This window comes from Lynx canadensis, chromosome B2 (assembly GCF_007474595.2).
Source record: "Lynx canadensis isolate LIC74 chromosome B2, mLynCan4.pri.v2, whole genome shotgun sequence".
NCBI lineage: Eukaryota > Metazoa > Chordata > Mammalia > Carnivora > Felidae > Lynx > Lynx canadensis.
Window position 1 is genome coordinate 40,582,138 of NC_044307.1, and position 25,784 is coordinate 40,607,921.

Genomic DNA, 25,784 nt, shown 5'->3' on the forward strand with positions numbered 1-25,784 from the left:
TTTTAGGTTTTAGGCATATTGAGTTTTTTAGGTCTAAAATCTATTCACCAAAGCCCTAGCTCCCAAAAATCTTTCTCTATTTTTTTGTAACGTGTTTATAGGTTTATGTTTTACACTTTAGTTCTTGATCTATTTTGAGTATATTTTTATCTAAGTTGTGAGGTTTAGGGCCACCTGACTGGTTCAGTCGGTGAACCATGCACCTCTTGATCTCGAGGTTGTGGGTTTGAGTTCCATGTTGGGTGCAGAGATTATTAAAAAAAAAAAAAAAAACTTAAAAAATTTTAAAATATTTAAATAATATAAAATAATATTAAATATTTATATTTTTAGGGGCACCTGGGTGGCTCAGTCGGTTAAGCGGCCGACTTTGGCTCAGGTCACGATCTCGCGGTTCGTGAGTTCAAGCCCCGCGTCAGGCTCTGTGCTGATGGCTCAGAGCCTGGAGCCTGTTTCAGATTCTGTGTCTCCCTCTCTCTCTGACCCTCCCCCGTTCATGCTCTGTCTCTCTCTGTCTCAAAAATAAATAAACGTTAAAAAAAATTTTTTTTAAATATTTATATTTTTAAAAGATATGTGTATTTATTTTTATATATTATATTCATTTGTAAATTTATATTTAAATATTTAAATGTTAATATTTAAACAAATTATAAATGTTAATATAAAATATATGCATAAATATTTAAATTTAAATATAAATAATTTTATGAATATATATTTATAAATTTGTATTTATATTTAAATACTAAAATATTAAAGTATTAAATGATAAAAATAATATTTTTTACATCTTTAAAGAATGAACTCAAACTCTTATCTTTTTTTTTTAAGATATGAAGTTTGAGTTCATTATTTCGCCTATAAATGTCCAATTGACCCAGCACCTTTTGTTGAAAAGCTACTTTCCTTCATTGAATTAATTACATTTATACCTTTGTCAAAAATTAGTTTTTTTGGGGCGCCTGGGTGGCGCAGTCGGTTAAGCGTCCGACTTCAGCCAGGTCACGATCTCGCGGTCCGTGAGTTCGAGCCCCGCGTCAGGCTCTGGGCTGATGGCTCAGAGCCTGGAGCCTGTTTCAGATTCTGTGTCTCCCTCTCTCTCTGACCCTCCCCCGTTCATGCTCTGTCTCTCTCTGTCCCAAAAATAAATAAACGTTGAAAAAAAAAAATTAAAAAAAAAAATTAGTTTTTTTGTGTGGGTTGGTAGACTTTTATTTAAAAAAAAATTTTTTTACTGTTTATTTTTGAGAAAGGGAGCGTGAGCGGGGAGGGGCAGAGAGAGAGGAAGACACAGAATCCGAAGCAGGCCCCAGGCTCCAAGCTGTCAGCACAGAGCCCGATGGGAGTCTTAAACCCACGAGCTATGAGATCATGACCTGAAGTCAGACGCTTAACCAACTGAGCCACCCAGGTGCCCTGATAGACTTTTTTAATTTATTTGTTTTTATTTTTGTTATTTGTATTTTATTTATTTTAGAGAGAAAGAAACAGAGCGCAAGCAGGGAAGGGGCAGAAAGAAAGGGAGACAATCTGAAGCAGGCTTCAAACTGTCAGCATAAAGCCTGATGTGGGGCTTGAACTCACAAACCACGAGATCATGACCTAAGCCAAAGTTGGATGCTTAACCAACTGAGCCACCCAGGCACCCCAAACTTTTTTTAAAACATAATTACCATGTCGATATCATTCTTAACAAATGAACAGTGATTTCATTATTTCATTTGAGTTCATATTCAAATTTTTCCGGTTGTCTAAAAAATGTTTCTGTTTGTTTTTAATAGGTGGCTTGTTTGACTCAAGATCAAAATAAGGGGTGCCTGGGTGGCTCAGTCAGTTAAGCATCAGACATCGGCTCAGGTCATGATCTCACGGTTCGTTCGTTCGAGCCCCACATCAGGCTCTGTGCTGACAGCTCGGAGCCTGGGGCCTGCTTCAGATTCTGTGTCTCCCTCTCTCTCTCTGACCTTCCCCTGCTTGTACTGTCTCTCTCTCTCAAAAATAAATAACATTAAAAAAAAAATCAAAATAAGATCCACACACTGCACTTGGTTTTCTCATCTCTCTTTTTTTTTTATGTTTATTTTTTGAGAGTGTGAGTGGGGGAGGGGCAGAGAGAGAGAGGGAGACACAGAATCCGAAGCAGGCTCCAAGCTGTCAGCGACGAGCGCGATGTGGGGCTCGAACTCACAAGCTGTAAGATCATGACCTGAGCCGAAGTCAGACGCTTAACTGACTGAGCCACCCAGGCACCTCAGATTTTCTCGTCTCTTAAGTGTACACCAGTCCTTCGACTGTTCACTGAGAAGTATGCCCCTTCCTCGACCCCACCTCCATCAGCAGCCCCAGTCTAGGCGGGGGCAGGGACACTCAGCAGGCCCCTTGTCTTTGTTTCTGACTAAGGGGTAGTTACATAGTGAGCAGTGAAAACAGAAACCAGTAACAACATGGCCTGGCCTCGGGGAACAAGCGTAAAAGAACTGACAGACTTAAGCTTCGTTTTTCTAGAATCCTAGAGTTGCTCTAAGAGGCCATGTGACTCAGTAGAACAAAACTTGCTGACGTTTGTATTTATGGCCCCCTCAACTTGCCAGCTGTGAAATCTTGGGCAAATCACTAAACTACAAAACCAGTTTCTATAAAATGGGATAATTATGATACCTTGTCAGGAAGATGTAATGAGAATGTCTGTAACTGTGGCTTATAAATGACACTATTATTCCATTGCCAGACTTTTCCTTTTTCTGTTGCTTTAAAAATTACGCATAAAAACTGATACTGGGGCGCCTGGGTGGCTCAGTCGGTTAAGCGTCTGACTTCAGCCCAGGTCATGGTCGCACGGTTCATGAGTTTGAGCCCTGCGTCCGGCTCTGTGCTGACAGCTCAGAGCCTGGAGCCTGCTTTGGATTCTGTGTGTTCCTTTCTCTCTGCCCCTGCCCTACTCATGCTCTGTCTCTCTCAAAAATAAACAAACATTAAAAAAATAAAAAAACATACTAACTGGGATCCTAACTCTTGCCGATCACTGTTTTACACATATTGACTCATTTACCCCTCACCGTTACCTCAATAGCAGATTTCCTTACGGTCTACATTTTCAGGTGGGGACATGGAGGTCCAGGGAGGTCGGTGACAACGCAGTCCACATGGCTGCTGAGTCACAAAGCTGCAGTCTGTGCCCAGCATTCTCCTCCCAAGCTCATGCTTTTTACCTTTCGCTCTTGCTTCTTGACCCTACACGCCTCTGTTCCTCAAATGCATTGAGCACTACTTTGTACGAAGCGATACCCCACTGCACACCCACACTGTCATTGGCCTGCGGGTGGGGGGACGAGGGAGTTAGAAACAACCAGTGGCAGAGAGGGTGACAGTGAGGCAGACTGAGGCTGCTAATCACTGCTCTTGTCCATTCCTTGATGAATAGACCAAGGGTCAAAAACATTTATGAAGGATTTTGAGCAGTTTATGAATAGATGGATCTGTAACAGATTATTAAGGAGACTTAAGGATTCCCTGGCACGAGGAGAACGAGGATCTTAGGCAGGGGGAAGTGCCTGTGGCACCTTTCACGGCCCTGATCAAACTTTTGGTGTGATCTAAGGTGGTATTTCTACTGGATTAAATGATGTGTTCCAATATGAGTTGGGCTGCTCTTAAAAAAAAATCCGCAAATATAGTGGTGTAAGACAGAAAAGTATGCCTTCTATGAAAGCCTGAGTAGGTGGGTGCAGGCTGGCTTGATGGCCTGACGGTATCGTGTCCTTCTGTCCTGGCTCCTCCATCACCTCAGGTGACGTTCACACCCACGTGATGGAAGGCGGTTGCCACCCTGTCTGCTGGGTGTGCATTCCAGCCTGGGGGGAGGAGGCGACGGGAGGTGTATGTAAAGGAGAACTCAACACCCAGAAGCTGCCCCATCCTAGTCAATGGCCCCACGAACTGCAAGGGAAGTGAGGAAATGTGGGTTTCAGCGGGAGCGGCTGGGTAAAATTTGGGAGCTATGCCCCCCTGGAGAGAACAAAGGAATGCATTTGGAGGACAAGTGGCAATCTGCCACAGATGAGGCCGAGGCCGTGTGCCGGGGGAATGCCTTGGTGGGACAGGCAGCAAACGCTTCCCGAACACGGAGGCCACCTGACTTGGCACCCTGGGCTCTCCCAGCCAGGCCAGAGGCCATCAGTCAGCTCCTCTTCTAGGATGGGGCCCTCAGTGAAGGCTAACCCAGCGTTCGCCCTTGATGTGTGACCTTGCTGGCTGCCCCTTCCTTCAGAGTTGTCCCCTTGGCTTCCATGACATCGCTGTCCTTTCCTTGTTAGTCTGCCTCCGGGTTTCCCTTTTCTTTGCTGGCTCTTCCTCCCGACCCACCCAGCTATGGACAGTCCCAAACGGTCCTCTGCTTTCACAAGGAGGTGGCTCATCTACTCCTCCACCTCCAGCTGATACCCCCAGGGGTGCTCAGCATCTTCCGTCTGTAGCTCGCTCTCCACCGAGCTGTCTGACCATACTCCCAATGCCACACAGTCAGATTGCACTTGATTCAGTGTCCCCTCAAACCGCGTCTGCTCCCCAGTTTTCCCACTTCCACAGGAAGTTAGAAACAGGCCAGGAGCACCTGGCCCTTGAGTGTTTGCCTTGGGCCACGAAGGCAGGCTTCACAGCATCGACCCATCCTGCCAGTCACCCGGCTAAACACTCTGGAGTCTTCACTCTTCCTCTGCATCCGGTCGGTCACCAAATTCTGCCACCCCTTCCCCGCCTGGCCAGCCTGATGCTGCACCTCCCTGCTCTCCCCCAGCCTGCGTCCCCTGAAGGCCCGTCTTCCTACAAGCCCTTCCCCTCCCTGCAGGACGCCTTGTAGTTCTTCCCTACCCCGCTCCTTACCCCAAGCCCAGCCTGCCCGATCTGGCCTCCCAGGTCCAGTGTCAGTTCATTGTTTCTTTTGGATAACGAATATCGCTTTCATTTATTTAACAAAGGCGGACCTAGTGCCTTGGGTGTAGGCCAGAGACTGCCAGGCTCGAAGGATTCCACAGTAAACAAGACAGGCATGACCCCTGCCCCCAGGGCATTTATTCCAGCGACACAAAACCCATCGCATTAGAGATTGTGGAGAAAAGTGGAGAAGGACCTAATGGGGGTCTTTATGCCTTGAGGGGAGAAGGCCATTCTCATCACCGCTGCCCCCCTGGGCCTTCATTTACGGGCCTCCCACCTCCTAAAATCTTACCTGTCCTTCCAGTCTCCATATCCTCTCTCCGGATTATATTGATCCTTCCCTTCCTCATTCATTCGTTCAGCAGACTTTAACCGAGCTACTTAATGGCGTGCGGGGGCTGAGCCACACGTTGGGATACAGCACAGAGTAAAGCCGTTACCTCCTCTGACATCGTGGTCCAGTTGTGGGACAGACAGCCCACAAACAAGAGGCATGTAATGTCGGGTGGTGAAGTGGGGGCCTACAGGGAAAGCGAGAGTGTACTTTGGGTGATTTAAAGAAGATGTAATAAAGGGATTACCTCCAACAGTGTGGGCAGAGGGTAGGGCGCCACTAGCCTGGGTGTACTTCCTGGATGACAGGGATGGGGGGTGGGGAGAGCAGCTACCAGAACCCGGAAAGAGGCCTGTGTGGGCACCTTCTGCCAAGAGCTGAGGCCTTAGGTCATTGAGGTGCCAGGTCACACACAGCAACCCTGCAGGGAAGGAGCCAGCTGGGAAATTAATAGCCTGACCCCAGCCTCCTCCCTCCAAACTTCCGGTGTCCTGCCCATTCTCTGCCCAATGGAAGCTGGAAGCCAGAGGGCCAGCATCCCAGGGCACAGCACAGGGTGAAGGTGAGAGTGAGTGGATCTGGAGGAGCAGATGAGAGGACCTAGGTGCTGAAGGGGTCACGTTTTGTTTATTTTTGAGAGAGTGCACGCGTGAGCGTGGGAGGGACAGAGAGGTGGAGATCTGAAGCGGACTCTAGGCCGACAGCAGTGGGCCCGATGCAGGGCTCGAACCCACGAACCAGACCGCGAGATCATGACCCGAGCCTGAGTCCAACACTCCACAGACTGAGCCGCCCAGGTGCCTCAGGGGTGGCTATTTTAGAAAAGGTGAGGGAGGAAAGCTGTCTCTGAGCAGGGCCCTGAATGCATCCATGAGGCCAGCCACCCAGGGAAAAGCATTCCAGGGAGAGGGAAAGGCAAGCAAGCATGCAGGCTCTGAGGCAGGAGTGTCCGTGCCCCCGGGCAGTGAGAGGCTGTGTGCCTGCAGAAGGAAAAGAGGCTGGGGAAGAGCAGGGGTCACCTGGCACATAGCCTCCCAAGCCTGAGGAAGGGCTTTGGGTGTTATTCAGAGACAGGTAAAGAGGGAGCGTCAGGCTCATTCTGGCCGCTGGAGGGGCATGAGACTACTTGTCTTCAGTTATGTTTGCAAAGTTTGGCATGGAGCATACATGATTCAACTGGAGGGACGGCCAGTGCCCCCCAAAACTGGAGGCCCTGAGAGAGCCAACAAGGCTGAGTGTGACCTCTCCCTGCCGTCAGTCCTGGACTGAAGGGAGAGGAAGGAAACAAACACACAGTAAACTCCCTTCCCCCAGGCGCTCACGCTGTAGTCAGGGAGACAAAGAAACATGAGAACCTGTTTAACTCAAGATGGGGGAACTGTCAGGAGAGGTATAGACTTGAGGGCTGAAGACTGCCCGTGTGGGGTGGGTTGGCAAGTGAAGCTTCTGGAAGAGGTGAGTAAGGGACAGGGGAGAGCCCAGATGGCCTGAGGGAAGGCGGGAGGGCAGGTGACCCTGCCTGAGAACACTCGGGTGCTCAAGTCCCCACCATCCCCAAAGCCCCACCTGCTCCTGCACAGCGCCCCCACCCCAGGCTCCTGTGCCCCTCCTGTAATGTCTTTGGAGGCTAGTTTGGTGTCAGCTATAACCAGTTCTCTCCCTTGTAAATCTGTCAGAGGTCTCTTCCATGGCATTGGTCCTCAGGTGGCACCCCAGCTCGGTAGGTTGGGTTTGGGAACATGTCTGCCAGCTCTACAACAGTGTTTCCCCAGAAAAGGGGTCATTTGAACTGGTGGGGTCTGGGGCTGGAAGGGGGCCCTGCTCCCGTGCATTTACCCAGTGAGTTCCTGATGATCTGTGAGGCTTAATAGAAGGATCAGGAGGCTCAGGGGCTCTTAGGACTAGTTGTGCCCTGGGTATAAGAGGCATGAGCTGATGGGGCACCTGCGTGGCTCAGTCTGTTAAGCGTCCAACTTCGGCTCAGGTCATGATCTCGCAGTTCTTGGGTTTGAGCCCCACGTTGGGCTCTGTGCTGACAGCTCAGAGCCTGGAGCTTGCTTCAGATTCTGTGTCTCCCTCTCTCTGTGCCCCTCCCCGACTCATGCTCTGTCTCTCAAAAATGAATAAATGTTTAAAAAAAAAAAAAAAAAAGAAGCATGAGCTGAGCCTTGCCTGTTATTTGCCATCATGAAAGAGCCGGTGGCGGGGGCTGGCGGTGGGGGGGGGGGGGGCAAATTCTAATTTCATTTCTTTAGGTTTTCATTATGCATTCATTTATGAATTTGCTTTGACTACTGATCGTGAGTTTATCGTTCTTCTGTTTTACTCAGGCTCATACTGAAACAGGTTCTTAATTCTCTGAACGTCAGCTCACATTGCGGGTGGAGGGGGCAGCCGGCCCGAGGGAATGATTTCCCATGGACATTCTCGCTTCTGGAGACACGTTCAAGGTATTTTTCCTCCTCCTGGAGCAAGTGGCTTAGCCTCAACTCCATTTTATTACTAGCTTTTCCTTCTTTCCGAAAAAAGTTATTTAATTTTGAATAGATAATATATGTACACAGTATAAAATTTAAAAGACAGGAAAAAGATCTAAGTGATGACTAAGCATCTCCTTCTTTCCCTGTTTCCCAGACTCCCAGTTCTCTTCCCTGGAGGCTACCAGTATGTTAGTATCAATATTATCTTACCTATTCTTCCAGAAATAGTCTGTGTTTCAAATGCAAATGCTTGTATATACTCGCTCCTCTTTTTACCCAGTGGCGGATACTATACAAACTATCCATGCTTTCTCCCGCACTTCTCAGTGTATCATTTGGCAATGGTTCCATGTCAGTAATAAAAAGTTTCTTTGTTCTGTTTCTTGGTCGCGTGGTGTTCCATAGTGTGGCTCTACCGTAACTTAGTCAACCTGTCCCCAGGGGATGAGCCCGTAGGGAGTCTCCAGCCTTCTACTGTTGCACACGGATGCAGTGAGCAGATCTGTGCGTAGGTCGTTTCTCTGTGCGCACCTGCTAAATGTGGACAGGGGTCCCCGGTTGCCCCGCGAGTCATGGCAACTTACGATCTCACCTCCGTGCCTGCCTCTTACAGTTCCACCTCCCGTGTCTCCAAACCTGTTGGGGTTAGTTCACCAGTCCGAGCGGTAGAAGATGGTTTCTTGCTGTGGTTTGTTTGAGTGGGCTTCAGTATCTTTTCCTGTCCATTTTATCGTGGCAAGCAAGTGCGTGGGTACCAGCCAGGATCGGGGGCTTCATCACCATGCGGTGTGATGGTGCCCCACCGAGGGACACCCCAGGCACTCTGGCATCACAAACGCCTTCTGGGCTGAGACTTCCCAGGGAGGGTGACACGTGAGCTGGCCCTTAAAGTTGGCCAAGTCAAGCAAAGGAGGGAAGGACATTCCAGGCAGAGAGAACAGAGACCACTTCCTATGAGGGGGACGTGAGGCTGAGTGTGGAAATGAAGGTTAAAGGTAAGGTGGACCCTAAGGGACTCATTGGCCTTGCTGAGGAGTGTCTGTTTTGATCCTGTAAGGGTCAGAATGCCAATGAGAAACCAAGATATATTTTGGAACCAATCCATTGACACAGTGCCAGGGCCAGGCACCCGTGCTAAGCTCTTCGCCTGGATTAGTCTGTGCGTCCTCTCACTAGCCTGATAAGGTGGTACAATTATCCTCCCTGCTTACACACGTCCCGCCTCATTTATTAATAGCACCATCATTCTCGATGCTTACCAGAAGAGGAAACAGAGGCTTAGAGGTTAAAGAACAAGGGTAAGGTCCCCAGACGCCCAAGTGGCTACAAGGGCTTCAAGCCCTGCTCCTTCCCAACCTCTGTCTGCCCCCTCTGGGAGCTGCAGGCTGGGCTCTTTCCTGGAAGGGTGGAGCCTGAAGGGGACGAGAACCTTCTCAGGGAGCAGAGGCAGCTCCAGGACACCAGGCCCCCTCCCAACTTGCGGCCTGTGGTTCCCGCCGTCTAAGTTGCCTTTCAGTGATCTCCGTGTGCATCAAGCAAATCCAGACACGCATCTTTCCCTTTTTCACACAGATGTTGGCATGCTGCATCCACTTTTCTGCATTTGTTCCCCACCCCCATTTAATATCTCTTGGAATTCGTTCCGTATCGGTTCATAAAGAGCGTCCTTGTTGGTTTTGATGGCTGTAGAGCGTGCCACTGTGTTGTCTTCTTCTAATTTATTGCCACTCATTTAGGGAAATTGAGACTCTCTCCAACAAACAATGCTGCCATGGCATGATGTCATTTTGCTGGGATTGCTGTCGCTGAACTTCCCAGAAGCGGCGCTCCTAGCCCACAATATGCATTTAGCATTTTGGTAGCTATTGCCAAATGCCCTCCCACAGGGATTTTACCCTCCCTCCAGGGAAAAAGAGGCTGCTTCCTTCCACCCTGATCAACACAATGTGTGTGATCAAACTTTTGATCTTTTGCCAACCTACGTGAAAAAACGGTATTTTAGAATAGCTTTAGCTTCCGTTTCTATTATGGCTGAGGTAAACTTTTCCATGGTGGATTTTGTTTTATTTTTTAATGCTTTATTTATTTTTGAGAGAGAGAGGGAGAGAGAGAGAGAGAGAGTGTGTGTGTGTGTGTGTGTGTGTGAATGGGGGAGGGGCAGAGAGAGAGGGGACAGAGGATCCAAAGCAGGCTCTACGCTGACAGCAGTGAGCTCGATGTGGGGCTCAAACTCACAGACCGTAAGATCATGACCCGATCCGAAGTAGGACACTCACCCAACTGAGCCACCCGGGAGCCCCTCCATGGTGGATTTTAGCATACAGTGTTCCCAGCACGACATCCCTGCTGAGGAGGGACCCAAGGTGTTCTCTGGAACACAGCTCTCTCCACTGTCCCTGAGCTGCTGTGGACACCTGTCAGTCCTTTCGATTTACAAATCGTCCTGGTGTGCATGCACAGGAGTAAAGCGAGAATTCTCTCTGAAACTCTGCATTCTCAGAGGGAGGGATACTCCATATAAATCATCCTAGCTGCTGCCCCCAGCTACATTATCCATCCCTCTCCAACGCCAGAAGCTGCCCCCTTCCTTGATTATTCTCCCCTGAAAATCCAAATGAGATTACCAAAGCAGTGTTTCCTCTCCCTTTTTCCATGTTTCTTGGGCCAGGTACATTCTGGAGAATGATTAGACATTGTCCTAAGCTACCAAGTGCTCTCAAGTTGGCCAGTCTCCAGGAGAACAAAAAGGTCAAAAAAGACATACATGTAAGCAAGCCCGAGTTTTCTACTCCTTCCAACCCTTGCTGGTGGAGGATACTGTCACCACAAGCTTGTGAGAGACAGCGGTTTCTGGGCCTGGGCCCTCTCTTGATCTCCCAGGTGACAAGACCAGCAGCAGCCCTCTGGAAAGTCATTCAGCCAACCCAGAGGATGTAGACCCCGTCCTCAAGGAGCCCAAGGCTAGTCCTGCTGTGTCCTCTGAAGTACTTAGTTTCTTCTCTCAGAGGCCCGAATGTACCAGGTATCATGGTCTCCCCTGAAGTGTTCCTCTGGCTTCATGGAATGTTCTGGAAACTCTGAGATCTTGCCAGGGAGTGTGTCCCCAGCTTGTACGAGGGAGGCCTGCATTCTTCCTGAGCTCTCAGGAGCACCCTGCACCGCTGCCCCCAGTAGCTCTCCTTGTAGCACCATCTGCAACCCATCCACCCGGACTGGGCCACCCCCACCCCCACCCCCACAGCCTGAGCTCTGCTCTCCCTTCCCTCCCAAGTTCTCCCCCCTCGGAATAATTTTATATGATTTTTAAATAAGAGTAACAGTAAGTCGTACTTCTGTAGTACTTACTATGGACCAGGTACTATTTAAATATTTATGCGGCACCTGGATGGCTCAGTAAGTTGAGCGTACAACTCTTGATTTTGGCTCAGGTCGTGATCCCAGGGTCATGGGATCGAGCCCTGCGTCAGGATCTGTGCTGAGCACAGAGCCTGCTTGGGATTCTCTTCTCGCTCCTTCGGCCCCTCCCCGCCACTCATGCTTGCTCTCCCCACCGCCCCCCAAAAAAGTGGCTTCGAAAAAGAAATGATAAGTGGACACAGCACAAAATTCAAAAGGTAGAAGAAGATACCCAGTATAAATAAACTAAGCCTTCCTTCTTTTGTTTTTAAGGTTTATTTATTTTTGAGAGAGAGCACAAGTGGGGGAGAGGCAGGGAGAGGGAGACACAGAATCCGAAATACGTTCCAGGCTCTGAGCTGCCAGCACAGAGCCGGACACGGGGCTCAAACTCACAAACCGTGAGATCATGACCTGAGCCGAAGTCAGATGCTTTACTGACTGAGCCACCCCGGTGCCCCAGGAAATTTAGTGGCAGCTTCAGGCTTCTCCCCTAAAGCTTGAGAAGGTGGGATGGCATCCTGTTTGTTCCACTTTGCTGTTTGGAAATCTTGATAGAAAAATATTAGAAGGATTAGTCTAATGAATGATTCATGTGATCACGAGCTAGTTCCTTTTTGTATTTCTTTTTATTCCACAATGGATTAGAGACGGTTGATAACAGACACAATAAACGATAAAAAGATTAATTAAAAAAACAGGACCAGTGGGAAAAAGGCATTAAATAAATCAGTTTGGGGGCGCCTGGGTGGCTCAGTCGGTTGAGCGTCTGACTTCGGCTCAGGTCTTGATCTCGCGGTTTGTGAGTTCAAGCCCCGCATCGGGCTCTGTGCTGACGGCTCAGAGCCTGGAGCCTACTTTGGATTCTGTGTCTCCCTCTCTCTCCGCCCTTCCCCCACTTGCACTCTGTGTGTGTGTCTCTCTCTCTCCATCTCAAAATAAACATTAAAAAAAATAATAATAAAAAAATAAATCAGTGCGGAGGTAAGGGAGAGGAGGATAAACTAATAAATCTATTGTACATTAGATAGTGATAAGTGCTGAGGAAAAAATAACACATGGTAATGAGAATAAGGAGGAGGCAGGGTATTATTGCCCTTTTGTGGAGCAGTTAGGGGAGGCCTTACCTCTCCAAGAGGGTGACATTTGGATTGAGACCAGATAGCTGGAAGAGACTATCCAGTGATGAAGGGACAGCAAGTGCAAAGGCCCTGAGGCAGGAGTGGCATTGGCATGTTAAGGAGTACAGTGTGGCCAGCAGGGAGAGGTAAGGGACAGAGTGGCAGGAGGAAGGTCAAAGGTGAAGGATGAGTGGATCATGTGGGGTCTTGTAGCCTTGTGATCTTTCCTTGAACCAACCTGGGCCTGCTGAGCTGACCTGTGGTTAACTTATGAAGGAGGGAAAGAGCGTGTTCCTCTCTTCTCACTACTCATATGCCCTCTTGATGATCCAGTTTCCTCACCTGTTAACTGGGGATAATACATGTTTTTCAAGGACTGCAAGGTAGGAGGTTTGCCCTCCAAACTCTCTATCAACCCCCAGACTCAAGTAACTCTGGTCACCTTGACCAAGGCCTAGTCTCACTGGGACTTCTGGGAGACCAGGCTTTAACGTAGGTTGCAGGGTTTCTCAACCTGACACTTTGGGCTGGATTTGGGGGTGGGGGGGGGGCGGGCTGCACTGTGTGTTGTAGGACGTGAGTAGCATCCCTGACTTCCATCTACTAAATGCCCTTACAGTTCCCCCAGGTCTGGCAACCAAAAGTGTCCAGGCATTGACAAATGCCCTCTGGGGAGCAAAATTGCCCCCAGATGAGAACGCCTGGACTAAAATTAAGCACCAAGGCAGTGCATGTTTAGGCACCAGCAATAGGCTGCTGGAAAACAACTGGGGACAACAGAGGTTTTCCTCCGTTCAAATCAGAGTGTATCTTCAGCTGTTTCTTTTAACTTCCCTGAAGCTAGACCACAGGAATGTTCTGGAAGACAGTGTTATGTAATACTTTGGAGCTCTGGAGTCTGACCACTGCACAGGAACCCCAGCCCTGCCGGCTTGCTAGCTCTGTGACCTTGGGCAAGCTACTTAGCCTTTCTGTTCCTCTGTTTCTCATCCATAAACTGAGGATAACAAACATACCTACCTCCTGGGGCTGTTGCAAGGTTCCCATGAAACAATACATGTAAATGCTTGGAACAGTACATGACGAGTCGTTGCAGGACAGGTTCCCTGGGAGACAAAGATTTTTGTGTGCAGAAGTTTATTGGGGCGTGCCTTCAGAATGCACACGGGTGGAGGAAAGGCGGGGAGAAGCGGGGCTGTCTGAGCTTGCTCGAGACAGAGGCCATCAGAAGTCCCAGAGCTAGGGTGACCCTTCTGAGTTGTCCTGAGTTGGTGGGTGGGACGCCTCCATCAGTGAATGTGAGCTGCCCCCACGGAGCAGGTGCGACCTTGGGCAAAGATAGTTCTCTGGTGGAACGGACCATCCCCAGGGAGGGACTCAGCTGAGTGAACTTCAGTCCTGAAAACAGAAGGGGGTGGGGTGCGGCACAGCACAACCTCCATGGGGGAGAGTGCGCATTGGCCAGGATTGTGAGACTAAATTTGAATAGAAGCAAAAGTGATTTAAAAAAAATGTTTATTTATTTTTGAGAGGGAGAAGAGAGAGCGCAAATGGGGGAGGGGCAGAGAGAGAGGGACAGAGGATCCAAGCGGGCTCTGCGCTGACAGGCAGCAGAGCTCGAACTCACCAACCGGGAGATTATGACCTGAACCAAAGTTGGAGGCTCAACCAACTGAGCCACGCAGGCGCCCCCAAGCTAAAGTATTTTGTTTTTTTTTTAATTTATGTTTATTTATTTTTGAGAGAGAGTGTGTGTGTGTGTGAGAAAGCAGAGAAGGGGCAGAGAGAGAGGGAGACAGAATCTGAAGCAGGCTCCAGGCTCAGAGCTGTCAGCACAGAGCCTGACTTGGGGCTGGAACTCACCAACCGAGAGATCATGACCAGAGCCGAAGTCAGAGGCATAACGGACTGAGCCACCCAGGTGCCCCTAAAGTGCTTTTAAATCACTGTGGACACCTGAGGAATTAGTCCCAGACTAACAGTGCCCCATGCCCGCTCCCAGTACCCTACTATCCCAAGCCCGCAATCTTTCACTGCCCCTCTGGGACAAGGGTGGGCAGGTAGAATCCAGAGGCATGGCCACGCCCACCCTGGCCACGATGCCCCAGCCGTGAGACCAAGGTTAGGTCACCTGGCCTGTGGGGACCTTAGATTCTTCCTTGGTATGTTGGGAGTGGTATTGTCAACCCAGAGTGGGGAGAGAGGATTAAATGGGATACTACACAGCAGCAGGTCTCAAAGTGTGGTCCCTGGGCCATCGGGACGGGCAGCCCCACCGGGGAACGTGTTGGAAATGTGAATTCTCGGGCCCCATCCCAAACCCACTGAATCAGGAGCTCTGGGAACAAGTTCTAGGAATCTGTGTTCTGACAAAGCCTCCAGGACTTGCACGCTCAGGTTTGAGAATTACTGGTGCACCAACTAGCACTTAGCTCTGAGCCTGGATCCTAGGAGGAGCCAGATCAACCTCAGCTCAGTCTGAACCTGAGCTCGGACCACCTGCCAGGCTTGAGGTCAGGCGCCTGTGAGCACAGCGCCACCTGCTGGTTACAGACGGCCGGTGTGCACGCGTAAGGATCTCCCGCACGGAGTTTCGCGCTCTGAGAGCTACGCGCGTGAGCGAGGAAGGCCGTAGGGGACACCAGGGCCCGTTCCACAGACGTCCTCTCCTCACGCCCCTCCATGCTCCCTGGAGAAATCGGGTTAAAGTGAATGTCTAGGGCAGCTTTCAATGGCCAAGAGAGGTGACCAAAAGACAACAGCAGCGTGTGTGTTTGAGTCGGTGATAACAGTACTCCTCACGGAGGGTTTGGGTGCGGAACACTCTGTAGGGAAAAGCAAACAAATGGCAGCCACTTTTCCTCTGCCCCGCTTATCCATGTGCTCCCACTGGGGTCACAGAGCTGAGAGCAGCCTTGATGACCTGGTCATAGGCCAGCAAGAGGGGCCACCCACAATGCTAGGCCAACAGTGTCCCATGTGGTCACCTGCTCTGTTTGGCCACCCAGCTCTCTGGCTGGGAGAACTTTGTATTCTCCTGCTTTGTATTCCTGGCGTGTGTGTGTGTGTGTGTGTGTGTCTCCTGAACTCCACTGTGAGCCTTTTGCCAGGCTCTTTGGCTTGTACTGAAGAGCGCCCCCTAGCAGTGTTGAATGGACTCAATTGAGTTTTGTGTTAACCTTAGGTATTTGAGCCCAAACATGAAAAGATCACAGAGTAGGGGAGAGACAGAAAGAGGGAGAGAGAACGAGCACCGAAGCCTACCAAATCTTCTTCGAGTAGCTCAGAAAATACGTAACAATGACAGGAAGTGGCAGGAGATACACCTGGGCCGTGAGGAAAGGTGAAAGGAACAGGGAGCCTCCGTGTGCAGAAGACGCGACTCAAGGAGTCTCGTTTTGGAGAATGAGTAGGGCGCGTCCCGCAGAGAGTGCTGGCTGTGCCTCACCTCCCAGAGTAGCACTAGGTAGGGGTAAGGATGCCAACGCAGAAGTGGAAGAAACTGAAAAGAGTGAGGCTGGTGGGTCCCCACTCTGCTCCTAGATCCCTCCTACCCTGCACAGGCAGCTGGCTGTTGAAGGAAGACTAGACCTGCGACTGTAAGGCTTTCCTCTTGAGGGAGGGCTCTCCGGTGGGGAGGGCCGGCCAACAGGTGCTGTTCCTTCTCATTCTCTGGCACAAGTTGGGCAGAACCTTTGCCCTTGGTCCCTGATACATGGGTGGGATAGGCTGCAGGTCCAAATAACATTACTGGAGACTAAAGAAAATCAAAAGACGAGTAAACGCAGAGCGAGAGTCCTTTGGATAGTTGCCGCTGGCAGCTTCGGGAGGCTGGCCCACTCGCAGGGAGGGCAGGGGCCCTGACCTGATAAGAGGACTGCCTGACATCCTGGCCCTTTTTAAGGACCAGAACGGCCTCACCTGGTAGCATCACCCCCACCCCCCCACCCCCAGCTCTTCCTGTCTCCACTTATAGAATTCTTTTTTTTCCCCAAAGGTTTATTTATTTTTGAGGGGGGTGGGGAGGACAGAGGATCCGAAGCAGGCTCTGCGCTGACAGCAGCGAGCCCGATGTGGGGCGGGAACTCACAAACCGTGAGATCATAACCTGAGCCGAAATCAGACACTCAACCGACTAAGCCACCCAGGCGTCCCTCTTCCTGTCTCCACTTAGAAGGCAGGGTGCCTCAGCCTATCAGGCAGGAGCTGCTCCAAGGCATCTTGACACCTTTGAAACCCAAGCCATCTCTAAAACCATAACTTTGTGCCACCCGAGAACCTCAGCATTAGGCCAGGTTACACACATCCAGAAACAAGACAGTTATGTGGTCACTAGTCCATGGGAGACCTGGCCTTTGCCCTCAAGGAACTTAAAGAGTGCTTGACAGAACTTGATTAAATACTCACATGTATTCGTTCAACAATACCGTGCTGAATAAGGCCGGCAGTCCTTGCATTTTGAAGCTTGCCAGCTGCAGGGGGAGGGAGATGAGGAGCGAGTAATACCAATGGGAAGGGACCAGGGGGCCCCGGGAGCCTTTAGGAGGAGCCCATGTGGCCTAGGGGGCGAGGGATGTCTGAGTTGAGCCTGGAGGATGAGAAAGAGCCAGCCAAGGGAAGTGGGTGCAGAACAGCGGAGGGAGGCATCTCTGAGCAACGCAGGGCTGCGAGGGGCTTCCTGCGGGAGCTCTGATTGAATCTGGAGTCAGCCTGAGGAAGCCGAAGAGCGAAGAGAAGCAGCAAGGCCGGAATCAGGATTTAGGGATAGCGGGGCCATGGGCCTGGCTGCTCTGGTCTCACGATTGTGTGAGAAGGAAGGAAGGGAAAAAGAATCCCTTTTGGAAAGGCCGAATTGGAATGGCAGGCCAGGCATCCACATGGAAATGTCCGCGGGGGCAATTTCATGTGGGAAACGTGGTGCAGAGCGGCTCAGTCTTCTGAAGAAGAACACTATAGACAAGGCAGACTGGAGGCCAAGGTCAGGGTGCTGAGACACCTGCGTGGAGGAAGGGGGCCAGCCTGAAGACAGAGAAGCCCGTAAGAAGCTCAGAGAGAGAACGGTTCTCCAGGAGGGCAAGGGGGAGGGGCTCCTCTGTGCCCAATGTTAAGGAAGCTTCTCGGGCCTCTGGGAATTGGCAGGGGAGCATGGGATTCTTCACGGAAATGGGCGAGCATTCGTAATGCATTCTCTTGGTCTCTACCCCTCTCCCAGAAGTGCACCTTCTCTCTCCTTCCTGGCTAAAAATATCCCCAGAGGCCCCAGGTCTGCAGGAGCTAGCCAGCCGTCCCTGGGGCTTTGGAAGGAGGAGGCCCGGGTTCTCTGCCTCGTATCAGCGGCCGCCCGTCCTGGACAGCTAATGACGGGACGCCAGCATTGCCTTTGAGCTGCGGAGATGAAAGTGGCCACCGGCTGCTGGGGGGTGGGTAGGCAGGTGGGGTGAGCAGGCAGGGGCAGTTCTGCCTGACAGCCCAGCACTGGGGTGGCCTCTCTCCTGCACCCAGCGGTCCCAAGTCACCTCTGTCCTACAGCTTCCCCCGGGGGGAGAAGCCTTTCCCCGTAAGGAAGTGGGGCCCTGGGGAGAGCTGTACTGCATCGCAGAGGATAGAGCGTTCATGCTCTGCTGACGGCAGGCCCCAGACTCCCAGCACAGCCTTCCTGCTCCTGCTCCGGGCCGGGCTGGGCCTCTCAGGAGAGGTGGGGTTCTGGCCACTGGGGCTCGGGCCACACCCAAGGAGCCGCTGGGAGGTTCCAGAAACCAAGGTGTGGCCAACCTGATCCAGGAACACCCGTGCCACCCACGCCAATTAACCTTTTCTGGCACCAGAGTCACTGTTCCCTCCCCAGGCCCTCCCACCCCCTGCTCTGCTAGAAAGACATAGGTTTGGGGTCGTGGCATGATGGGGCGAGGGAGGAGCGGTGAGTGGATACAGCCGGAAGGGAGGCGGCTGTAATGAAGTTTGCAGTTTGGACTCCGGCGGGCTATTTTGAGCAACTCACTTTTCTTCTTGGAGCCTTAATTTTCTCATCGATGCAATGGAATTAGGAGCGTGACAAGGCCAATGCGTTTCAGAGGATTGTGAGTAAACAGAGAATGAAAGAACTTTTCAAACTGTCAAGGTCAAGTGTTGCTGGTTTCCGTGACCGCTGCTACATCAGGAGTTTTCAGGAGTGAAATTTGCGGAGCCCTATTTGGAGGGCATCTGGGGACTGCCTGAAATAACGTGTAAAAATGCATGTGGGGAGCGTCTCTCTGGGGTGAGGATCCATAGCTCTCAGCAGCTTTTTATTTTATTTCTATTTTCTTCTCTTTCCCATCAGCAGCTTTTTGAAGAGGTCTGGGTCCCAGGGCACCCGGGTGGTTCAATGTGTTGAGCGTCCGACTCTTCATGTGGGAGGGCAGTTGCAGTTGTGGGATCAAGCCCTGCGTTGGGCTCGTGCTGAGCATGGAGCCTGCCTGAGAGTCTCTCTCCCCCTCCCTCTGCCCCTCCCCTGCTCACACTCTCTCTCTTTAAAAAAAATAAAGAGTAAAGAAGTCTGGGTCCCTACAAAGTCTAAGACCCACACGCAGCACAAGTCTGTCCCTGTCGTTTTTCACATGAGTTAGCTGAGACCCATGGTCACACGGCTTGTCAGAGGGAGTGCCGTAGGTGGGAGACCAGGGCCCCTGCACGACTCCCCTCTGCCCCTCCCAAGTCAAGTGAGGGGAGAGGAAAGTTAGGAAGATCAGGGAGGGGTGAGCAGCTAGAGGCAGAGCCCTAAGTCCTACTGGGAGTGGGGGCCCCTGTCCTCTGTGTTACCAGGATGAGGGCCTCACGGAGGAAGGACAGGAGGAGGAGGAAGCCCCAGGATAGGGGAGGCCTGGGAGACCCCTCCTGGTCTCCCCTGCCCCCCACCTGCCACAGAGGACTCAGACAGAGGAGGAAACACAACTCTCTCTCGGACACTGTGTCGAGATGACGACTCTGGTTCTGTTTTCTGGAAAAGCTTTAGATACCACGTCAAAGCTTTACGGAAACTGTGGAAGGGCCCACACAAACGTAAGGGAGTCATGAGCCAAAAATGCAATTTACTGAGCAACTACTGACCGCCAGACACTTGCTGGGTGTTTTGCCCAAACTGGCATAAATGTCACCACCTCAAGAGGCCTTCCCTGACCACCGGGTTAAAGTAGATCCACTCCTCTCTCCCTGCCCTCTGGTTATTCTCACACACCCTGTCCCTTTTCCTCCCACCGCTTATTACAATGTGTGATGCTTCTGGGTGTTCTTTTTAGCCCCTCCCTCCTCCACCAGACTTGCCGTGAGCAGGAGTCATGTATATCCACGCTAAGCACAGCGTCTGCCACCAAGAGTCACTCAAATACTCATTAATGAGCGCACGACTGTCTCTGATCTTCGCAGCAGCCTTGTTAGGTCCGCGTTATCATCATGCCCATTACACAGAAGAAGAGACTGAGGTTCAGAGAGTCCAAGAGACTTGCTCAAGGACACAGTTTGTTATCACCAGACTGTAACTCTGCTTCTTCCCCTTGAAGGCTTTCGAGAGAGAACCTAAGGCTCAGAAGAGAAAGCGTGGGCCCCGCAAAATGGCTCACCCGGTCAGGCACCCCCCCCCCCCCCCGTGCTCAGGCTTCCCCAGCAGAGCTCTCCCAACCTCTCATCACACCGAGGTAGCTCCCAGTCATCAATCCACAGCCACAGAGCTGAGGCCAGTCCACACTGGCCTGTTTATTTCCCAAGCCAAGTGACAGCCAGTCCTTCCCCTCCTACTCCAGAGCAACATAGAGTTGGGAGCCCATGCCTCATCCTTCAAACCTTACACAGCAGATAAATTAGTGAACTCTTTTATAAAACATCGTACAGGGAAAACACATACATACATAGAGGGCCAGTGCTGGTCTGGGGCGGGGTTCGCTTCTTGAACACAGGTAACCAGATCCTGTGCCATCGGGGTGCCTGCGCTGTCCTTCCCTGAAGTGGCTCTCCTGCTGTCCCCACAACCTGTATCTTGGCTAGTGACCTCAAGTCCTAAAGGTCCAACACTGTGCCCCCACAGGGTGCTGCTTCCTGGCTGTCCTACCGGCCTGCTTCTCTGAGGCTGGCCACTCCCTCCCATTCCTCCTTACCGAGGCAGCCTGCCTTGACTGGTCCCAAGAATTCGGGTCTGGGCCTGCCCGTCTCTGCCGCCTCCCACTCCCCATCTTCCAGCACCTTCGCTATGCATTTTGAAGCCCAATAATATTGGGGACCTGTAGTGTTGGGATTGGGAGGGGTGGTTGGGTAGGATGCCCCCTCCAAATCCCAAATGGGTTCTGCCTAGGTTAGGCCTTGGTGTCCAGCTCCCAGGTCTTCTGGCTCCTTGGGCCCAATCCCCCAAATCATGGCTGCCTGGGTCTGCGTAGGAAAACAAGACTTAATCCTCTGTCTCCCATCCTGTACTTGCCAAATCTTCCTTCTCTCTCTAGGCTTCCCTGTGGCTAAGGGCCAGCACCAGGGAAAATGAACCATCCACCCCGCTATCCCCACCCTTGGCCAATGCAAAGACCTCTGTTCCAGTACCTGCTCCACAGGTTGTATGTGCACATTCCTGGTCCCACCTCAATGTGGCTTCTATGCTAGGAACCTAGGAATCACCTCTTGGGGTGACAAATGGTGGGCCGGCGGAGGCTAAAGAGCTCAACGTGTAGTGCCCCACACCCCTACCCAGATGGAGCTGGGCCTCAGCCCTCTGGGAGCACTGGACAGACAATCACAGCCATTGGGATGGATTCCCATTCAGACTTAGTGCCCCACCCCTTGCTTTCAGGACCTGCTCAGGAGTCCACGCTGGTAAAACTGCTTTAAGTCGTGCTAAAGCAAACAGTACCAGATAGCGGAAACTCGGGCTCCAGGCCCTTAAAGGTTCCTCCTCTCCTCCCTCCTTCCCCCTCCCATCCCCATGTGCAGACAGTCCACAGCCACGCCAGTGCTTTGGGAAACAGAAACCCACTGTGCATCTTCCCACGGCTTCTCACTCATCCTCCGTCTGTGTTCGGGTAACAAAGACTCCTGCATGTTTAAGTCAGGCTGCCTAACACCTGCTGCGTCCCTCCCACCCCCGCAAAAAACAAGTGCCCAGGTCTGACCCCTTGGAGTAGAGCTGAGAACACCCTGGGCTCAGGATGGGGCTTTCCGGTGGTTCCCCGAGTAGGCATAGGAGATAGGATGGCGGGTCCCAGGCCTCACGGTGAATGTATTGATGGGGCTTCCATAGTGGGGGGTTCCGTGGGGAGACCTGGGGAGGGGGAGCAGGAGAGAGGTGAGGTTAATATCTGCAGCTGGTTAACCAACAGCCCTCCCATCTCCTTCCGGGCGCGAGAGGGAAAGATACGGCTCAGTGCTATGGTATCTGCCCACACAAGCCCCGGTGGACAGGGTGGGACCCTAGTCCAGCAGTATTGATTCAACAGACACAGGGCTCCTCCTCCTGTCTAGGCTTGGCTGGCCACAGAGTACTTGCCTAATACCCTTGTATTCAGAACTCTTCACTCCTAGCCTGAGTCTGGATCCTTCTCTGTGCGGCTGGGAAATCCCCACAGCCAAGGACTACTCAGGTCTCCACCCACACCACTCTGAAGCCCTGAGCCTCTGGGGGATGGGAAAGAGGAAGCAGAAGAGGGGGAGCCAGCTGGTGGGGAAAGCAGGAGGATGGGGAAAGAGAGAACAAGTGAGATGGTGGGAAACAAGGACGCAGGTCAGGGAAACCCTTTCCAGGTAAAGTGCTCCTCGTGCTCCTTTCTCTGTCCAGACAACCAGAGAGGAGACAACCCAATGTCGCTGGACGGGTGGCCGTGGCCTGGTGGGCTTCTCTGTGGCCCGCGGGCAGACCCTTCCCTCACCTGGCTTCCCACCCCAGGTCCGTCCCTCGCCCCACTCCCAACTCACCTGCCGGCCGCAGGGGAGAAGCCATAGTCTCCGCCGGGCGCCTTGAACTTGGCCTCCCCGCGGGCTGCGCCCTCCATGGACAGCCTCGGCGCGTGCAGGCCGCCGGGGGGCGCGCGGCCCGCCGAGTTGACGCGCCGCATTTCCGGGCCCCCAGGCGGCGGCCCGAAGCAGTTGGGGGAACTCAGGCTGCGGGCTGTGCCGCCGCGGGGCTGCCCGGGGCTGCGCTGGGGCTCCCCGACGTACAGGCGCTTCTTGATGAGCGACCGGCCCCCGCCGGCGAAGCGCTCCAGGCCCCCGGCCCCGGCCCCGGCCCCGGCGTGGTGCGCCCCGGCTGGAAAGCGCGAGAAGCCCCGAGGCGCCAAGGGCTGCCCCAAGTCTAAGAAGTTGTTCCGGGGAGGGGATCCCCGGCGCCCCAGATACCGGAGGGCCGGGGCGGGGGGCTCCGGGTCGTTGCTGAACTCTGGCGGCGGCGGGATGACCTCAAAGCAGAACTCCCCCTCGTCGTCGTCGTCGTCCTCCTCCTCTTCCCTCTTGCAGGAAGGAGAAGGGGGGGACGAGAAGGATTTGGGCAGCAGGCGGCCCTGGGGGAGGATGGAGAACGCCGGCTTTGCCCCTGCCTTTGTCCCGTTGTGTCTGTGGTTTGGCTCAGTGCTCTCTGGGTCCCCGGGGTGCTGGGGCTTCCACTGACTGGGTACCGGAGGCTGTGCTGAGGAGGCCGGCTGGGGGTCCTTCTCAGCCTCCTTGGGTGACTTGGGGACCACAGTGAAGGAGTTGGGCCGGCCCTCCTTGTGGAAGATGCTGTCAGAGCCTGCTTGGGGCTGGCTGCCGTGGCCCCGGAGACTCCCTGGCAGGGAGGACCGGCCCAGGGCGGCCCCTCCCGGCCTTCCCTTCTGTGCCCTCTGCCTGGCCGCAAGGAGCAGAGCCATGGGGGAGCCGGGCTGCACCACCTCCCCGGTCACCGGGTGCCTGAGCAGTTCATCGACAGGCGGGGCTGAGGTTGGGGGTTTAGCTGGCAGCCCCTGGGGCTCCTTCACCTCCACGGGCTCCCGTGACCCTCCCGCCGACCCTGTGGCCAGCGCGCCCACTGCCACAGCAGCCTCTTGGCTGGGGTTTTCCTGGCTGCGATGGGGCTTGTAGAGAAATGCTACCCCTTCGCTGCCCGGGGATCTCTTTGGCGGGAGGGCTGGAGATGAGAGGGCTCCCAGTGCAGGAGGCTTACTGGCCTCTGAGGGGTGCCCTTCTGCCTCTGTCTGGGGGGCCACTGTAAGTTCCTGGGGGGTTGGCTTCTCCCACTGCCCAGCGGGGACCAGTTTCTTCTCTGCTGTCAGGTCGGATGATGTGGTGGGTACAGTTGTGGCTGCAGATGGTGTGGCTGGCTCAGGCACAGCCTTAGATGGTGTGGCTGGCCCCAGCGTAACCTTGGGTGGTGTGGCCGGTGCAGGCGTGACCTTGGGTGGTGTGGCCGGTGCAGGCGTGACCTTGGGTGGTGTGGCCGGTGCAGGCGTGACCTTGGGTGGTGTGGCTGGTGCAGGTGTGACCTTGGGTGGTGTGGCCGGTCCAGGTGTGGGCTTAGGTGGTGCGGCTGGCACAGATGTGGCCTTGGACTGTAGTGGTGTGGTTGGCAGAGGGGTGGTGGTTGGAGGCGGCAGATTCCTGGCCACAGGCTTAGAGAATTCGCCATTATCCGTCCTATGTTCAAAGATTCTTCCCGCTTCTAGCCGAGGCTTGGGCGGCAGAGACCCTATGCTGGGCTTGGCTTCCTTCTCTGCTGATGAGGAGAGCCGGGCCTCCAGCTCGCTCCGGATCTGCCGGACACTGGGAGCTGGGGGGTCTTGGGAGATGTAGTCCACAGGGGGGAGGGGCAGGCTGGTGGCAGCCACCTTCTCTGGCAGGCTGGAGGGACTCTTCTCCGGAACACTTGGGAGGATCTCCTTCTCTGGCCGGCTGGGGCCCTTCTTGCCCTCCTTTTCCTGCGAAGCCGCTGTTGGGCCTGCCCTGTGGCTGACAAATCGGTCCTCCCTCCTGGAGCCACAGAGATAGGCTGCCAGCTCACTCCGCAGCTTTTCCATCTGGCTGGGATCCCGCCAGTCCACAGGCGCTGAAGACGCTGTGTCCTCCGGACTGGGGGGGTTAGGTTTGGGGTTGGGGGCTGGGGGGCTGGATTTGGGGTTTTTTGTAAACCTAGAAGGTGGAGGGGCTGCCTTCTCAGCAGCGGGCAAAGTAGGGGCAGCTGGGGGAAGTGGCGGTGCTGGGGGAGGGAGTGGGGGTGCAGGAGGGGGCAGGGGAGGGGCTGGCGGAGGAGTCTCGGTACATTCCTTAGTCTGGGACTGGGACTGGGACTGGCCCAGCCTGGGGCTGGCTGGTGCTGCAGGCCTGAGCTCCCCTGGGCAGTCAGGCTCAGGGGCCCTGTCCGGATAGGCCTGGGACGCGGGGCGGATGTGGAAGCTGGGAGGCAGTGGGAGTCGATTGGGGGCTTTCTTGGTGGCCCCTTCCTCCTCTGGAGGCGTCCCCTGTGCCTCCTGAGTTGGGATGGACGAAGTCCTGACTGGGGTTGGGGGAGGCACCTTGAATGAGCGGGGGAAAGTGAGGTGGGGTTCTGGCTTAGGCCTCAGAAGGCTCCCCTTTGGCTCAGCTGGGCTCTGTGGGGGGCTGGTTCTGGGGGTCTCCGGCTGCCTGCCGTTCAGCGCTACCTCTGATTTCCACTTGGTGACACCCCCAGGGGGAAAGAAGCGAGTCCCCGTCGTATGAAGAGATGCTGGGGGTGCTGGGGCCGGCAAAAGGGGTGGAGGTGGGGCTAGAGAGGCCAGGGGTGGGGCAGGAGGAATGAAGTCAGGAGGGGTGGGTGTGGATGGGGAGGAAAGGGTGGATAGGGGGGCTTGGGCCCCCAATACTGGGGGCGGAGGTGGGGCCGTGGTGGGTGGGGGTGGGGGTTCCAGCAGCAGGGGAGGTGGTGGGGGAGCCATGGAAGGTGGAGGTGGGGGGGATTCCTCCCGAAGCTGTGAAAAGCCTGGGGGTGGCCCCGGGGCCGGGCCTGGGGGAGGGGGAGGGATGAGTGGGTCCTGCCCATAGTGCCCCGGCCTTAGGTCACCCACAGAGCTGTACAGGCGCAGGTTGCCGTTGACGAGTGAGCTGGTACCTGAAAGAAGGGAAAAGCAAAAGAAGAGGGAGGCCGGGAGGCCATGAGGTCCTGAGCTGTCCTGGGAGTGAGCCTCTCCTTTCCAGGGAGGGGCCCCCCGCCTATCCTGGGCTCAGCCTCCTCGGGAGCCTGCATTGAATATTCTCTGTTTGTTTCACTCTCCCCTGCCCTGCTCTGGCCCGGGGGCTCCCTTATCCTCTGGCTCCAGGTGGGTTCAGCCGATGGGAGCTGCTGGCAGATCAGAGGGTGGGCGCAGAGAGGCCAGGGCATCGATCCCCCCACCCTCCCTTCTTGACGGGCCACAGTCGCCAAAGGCTGCCTTCCTGGCAGGTTAGCCCCGTCCCACGGCTCAAAGATACAGGAGTAGCTCCCCACTGCTCCCTCAGCCTCTGGGGCTTGTGTCACCACCCACTCCAGTCCCCGAACTCTGCCCCCCTCCTTGCATATCATCCTTTCAT

At 53.6% G+C, this 25,784-nt stretch overlaps 1 protein-coding gene and 1 non-coding gene across 2 annotated transcripts in view; one reads left to right on the forward strand and one right to left on the reverse strand.

Moving 5' to 3' along the window:
- Nucleotides 1-5,692: 5,692 nt before the first annotated feature.
- The window catches only part of LOC115513941, a 28,355-nt gene continuing 8,263 nt past the window's right edge, over nucleotides 5,693-25,784 (forward strand). Inside the window, exons 1-2 of the transcript XR_003968841.1 lie at nucleotides 5,693-6,724; nucleotides 7,600-7,719. This is a non-coding gene — a transcript (uncharacterized LOC115513941). The remainder of the gene's footprint in view (nucleotides 6,725-7,599; nucleotides 7,720-25,784) is intronic.
- The window catches only part of CB2H6orf132 (chromosome B2 C6orf132 homolog), a 34,108-nt gene continuing 28,278 nt past the window's right edge, over nucleotides 19,955-25,784 (reverse strand). The window contains exons 4-5 of the mRNA XM_030315507.1: nucleotides 22,191-25,326; nucleotides 19,955-21,540 (exon numbers count right to left, since the gene is read on the reverse strand). Of these exons, the coding sequence (XP_030171367.1) occupies nucleotides 21,423-21,540; nucleotides 22,191-25,326 (3,254 nt within the window). The 3' untranslated portion in view covers nucleotides 19,955-21,422. The remainder of the gene's footprint in view (nucleotides 21,541-22,190; nucleotides 25,327-25,784) is intronic.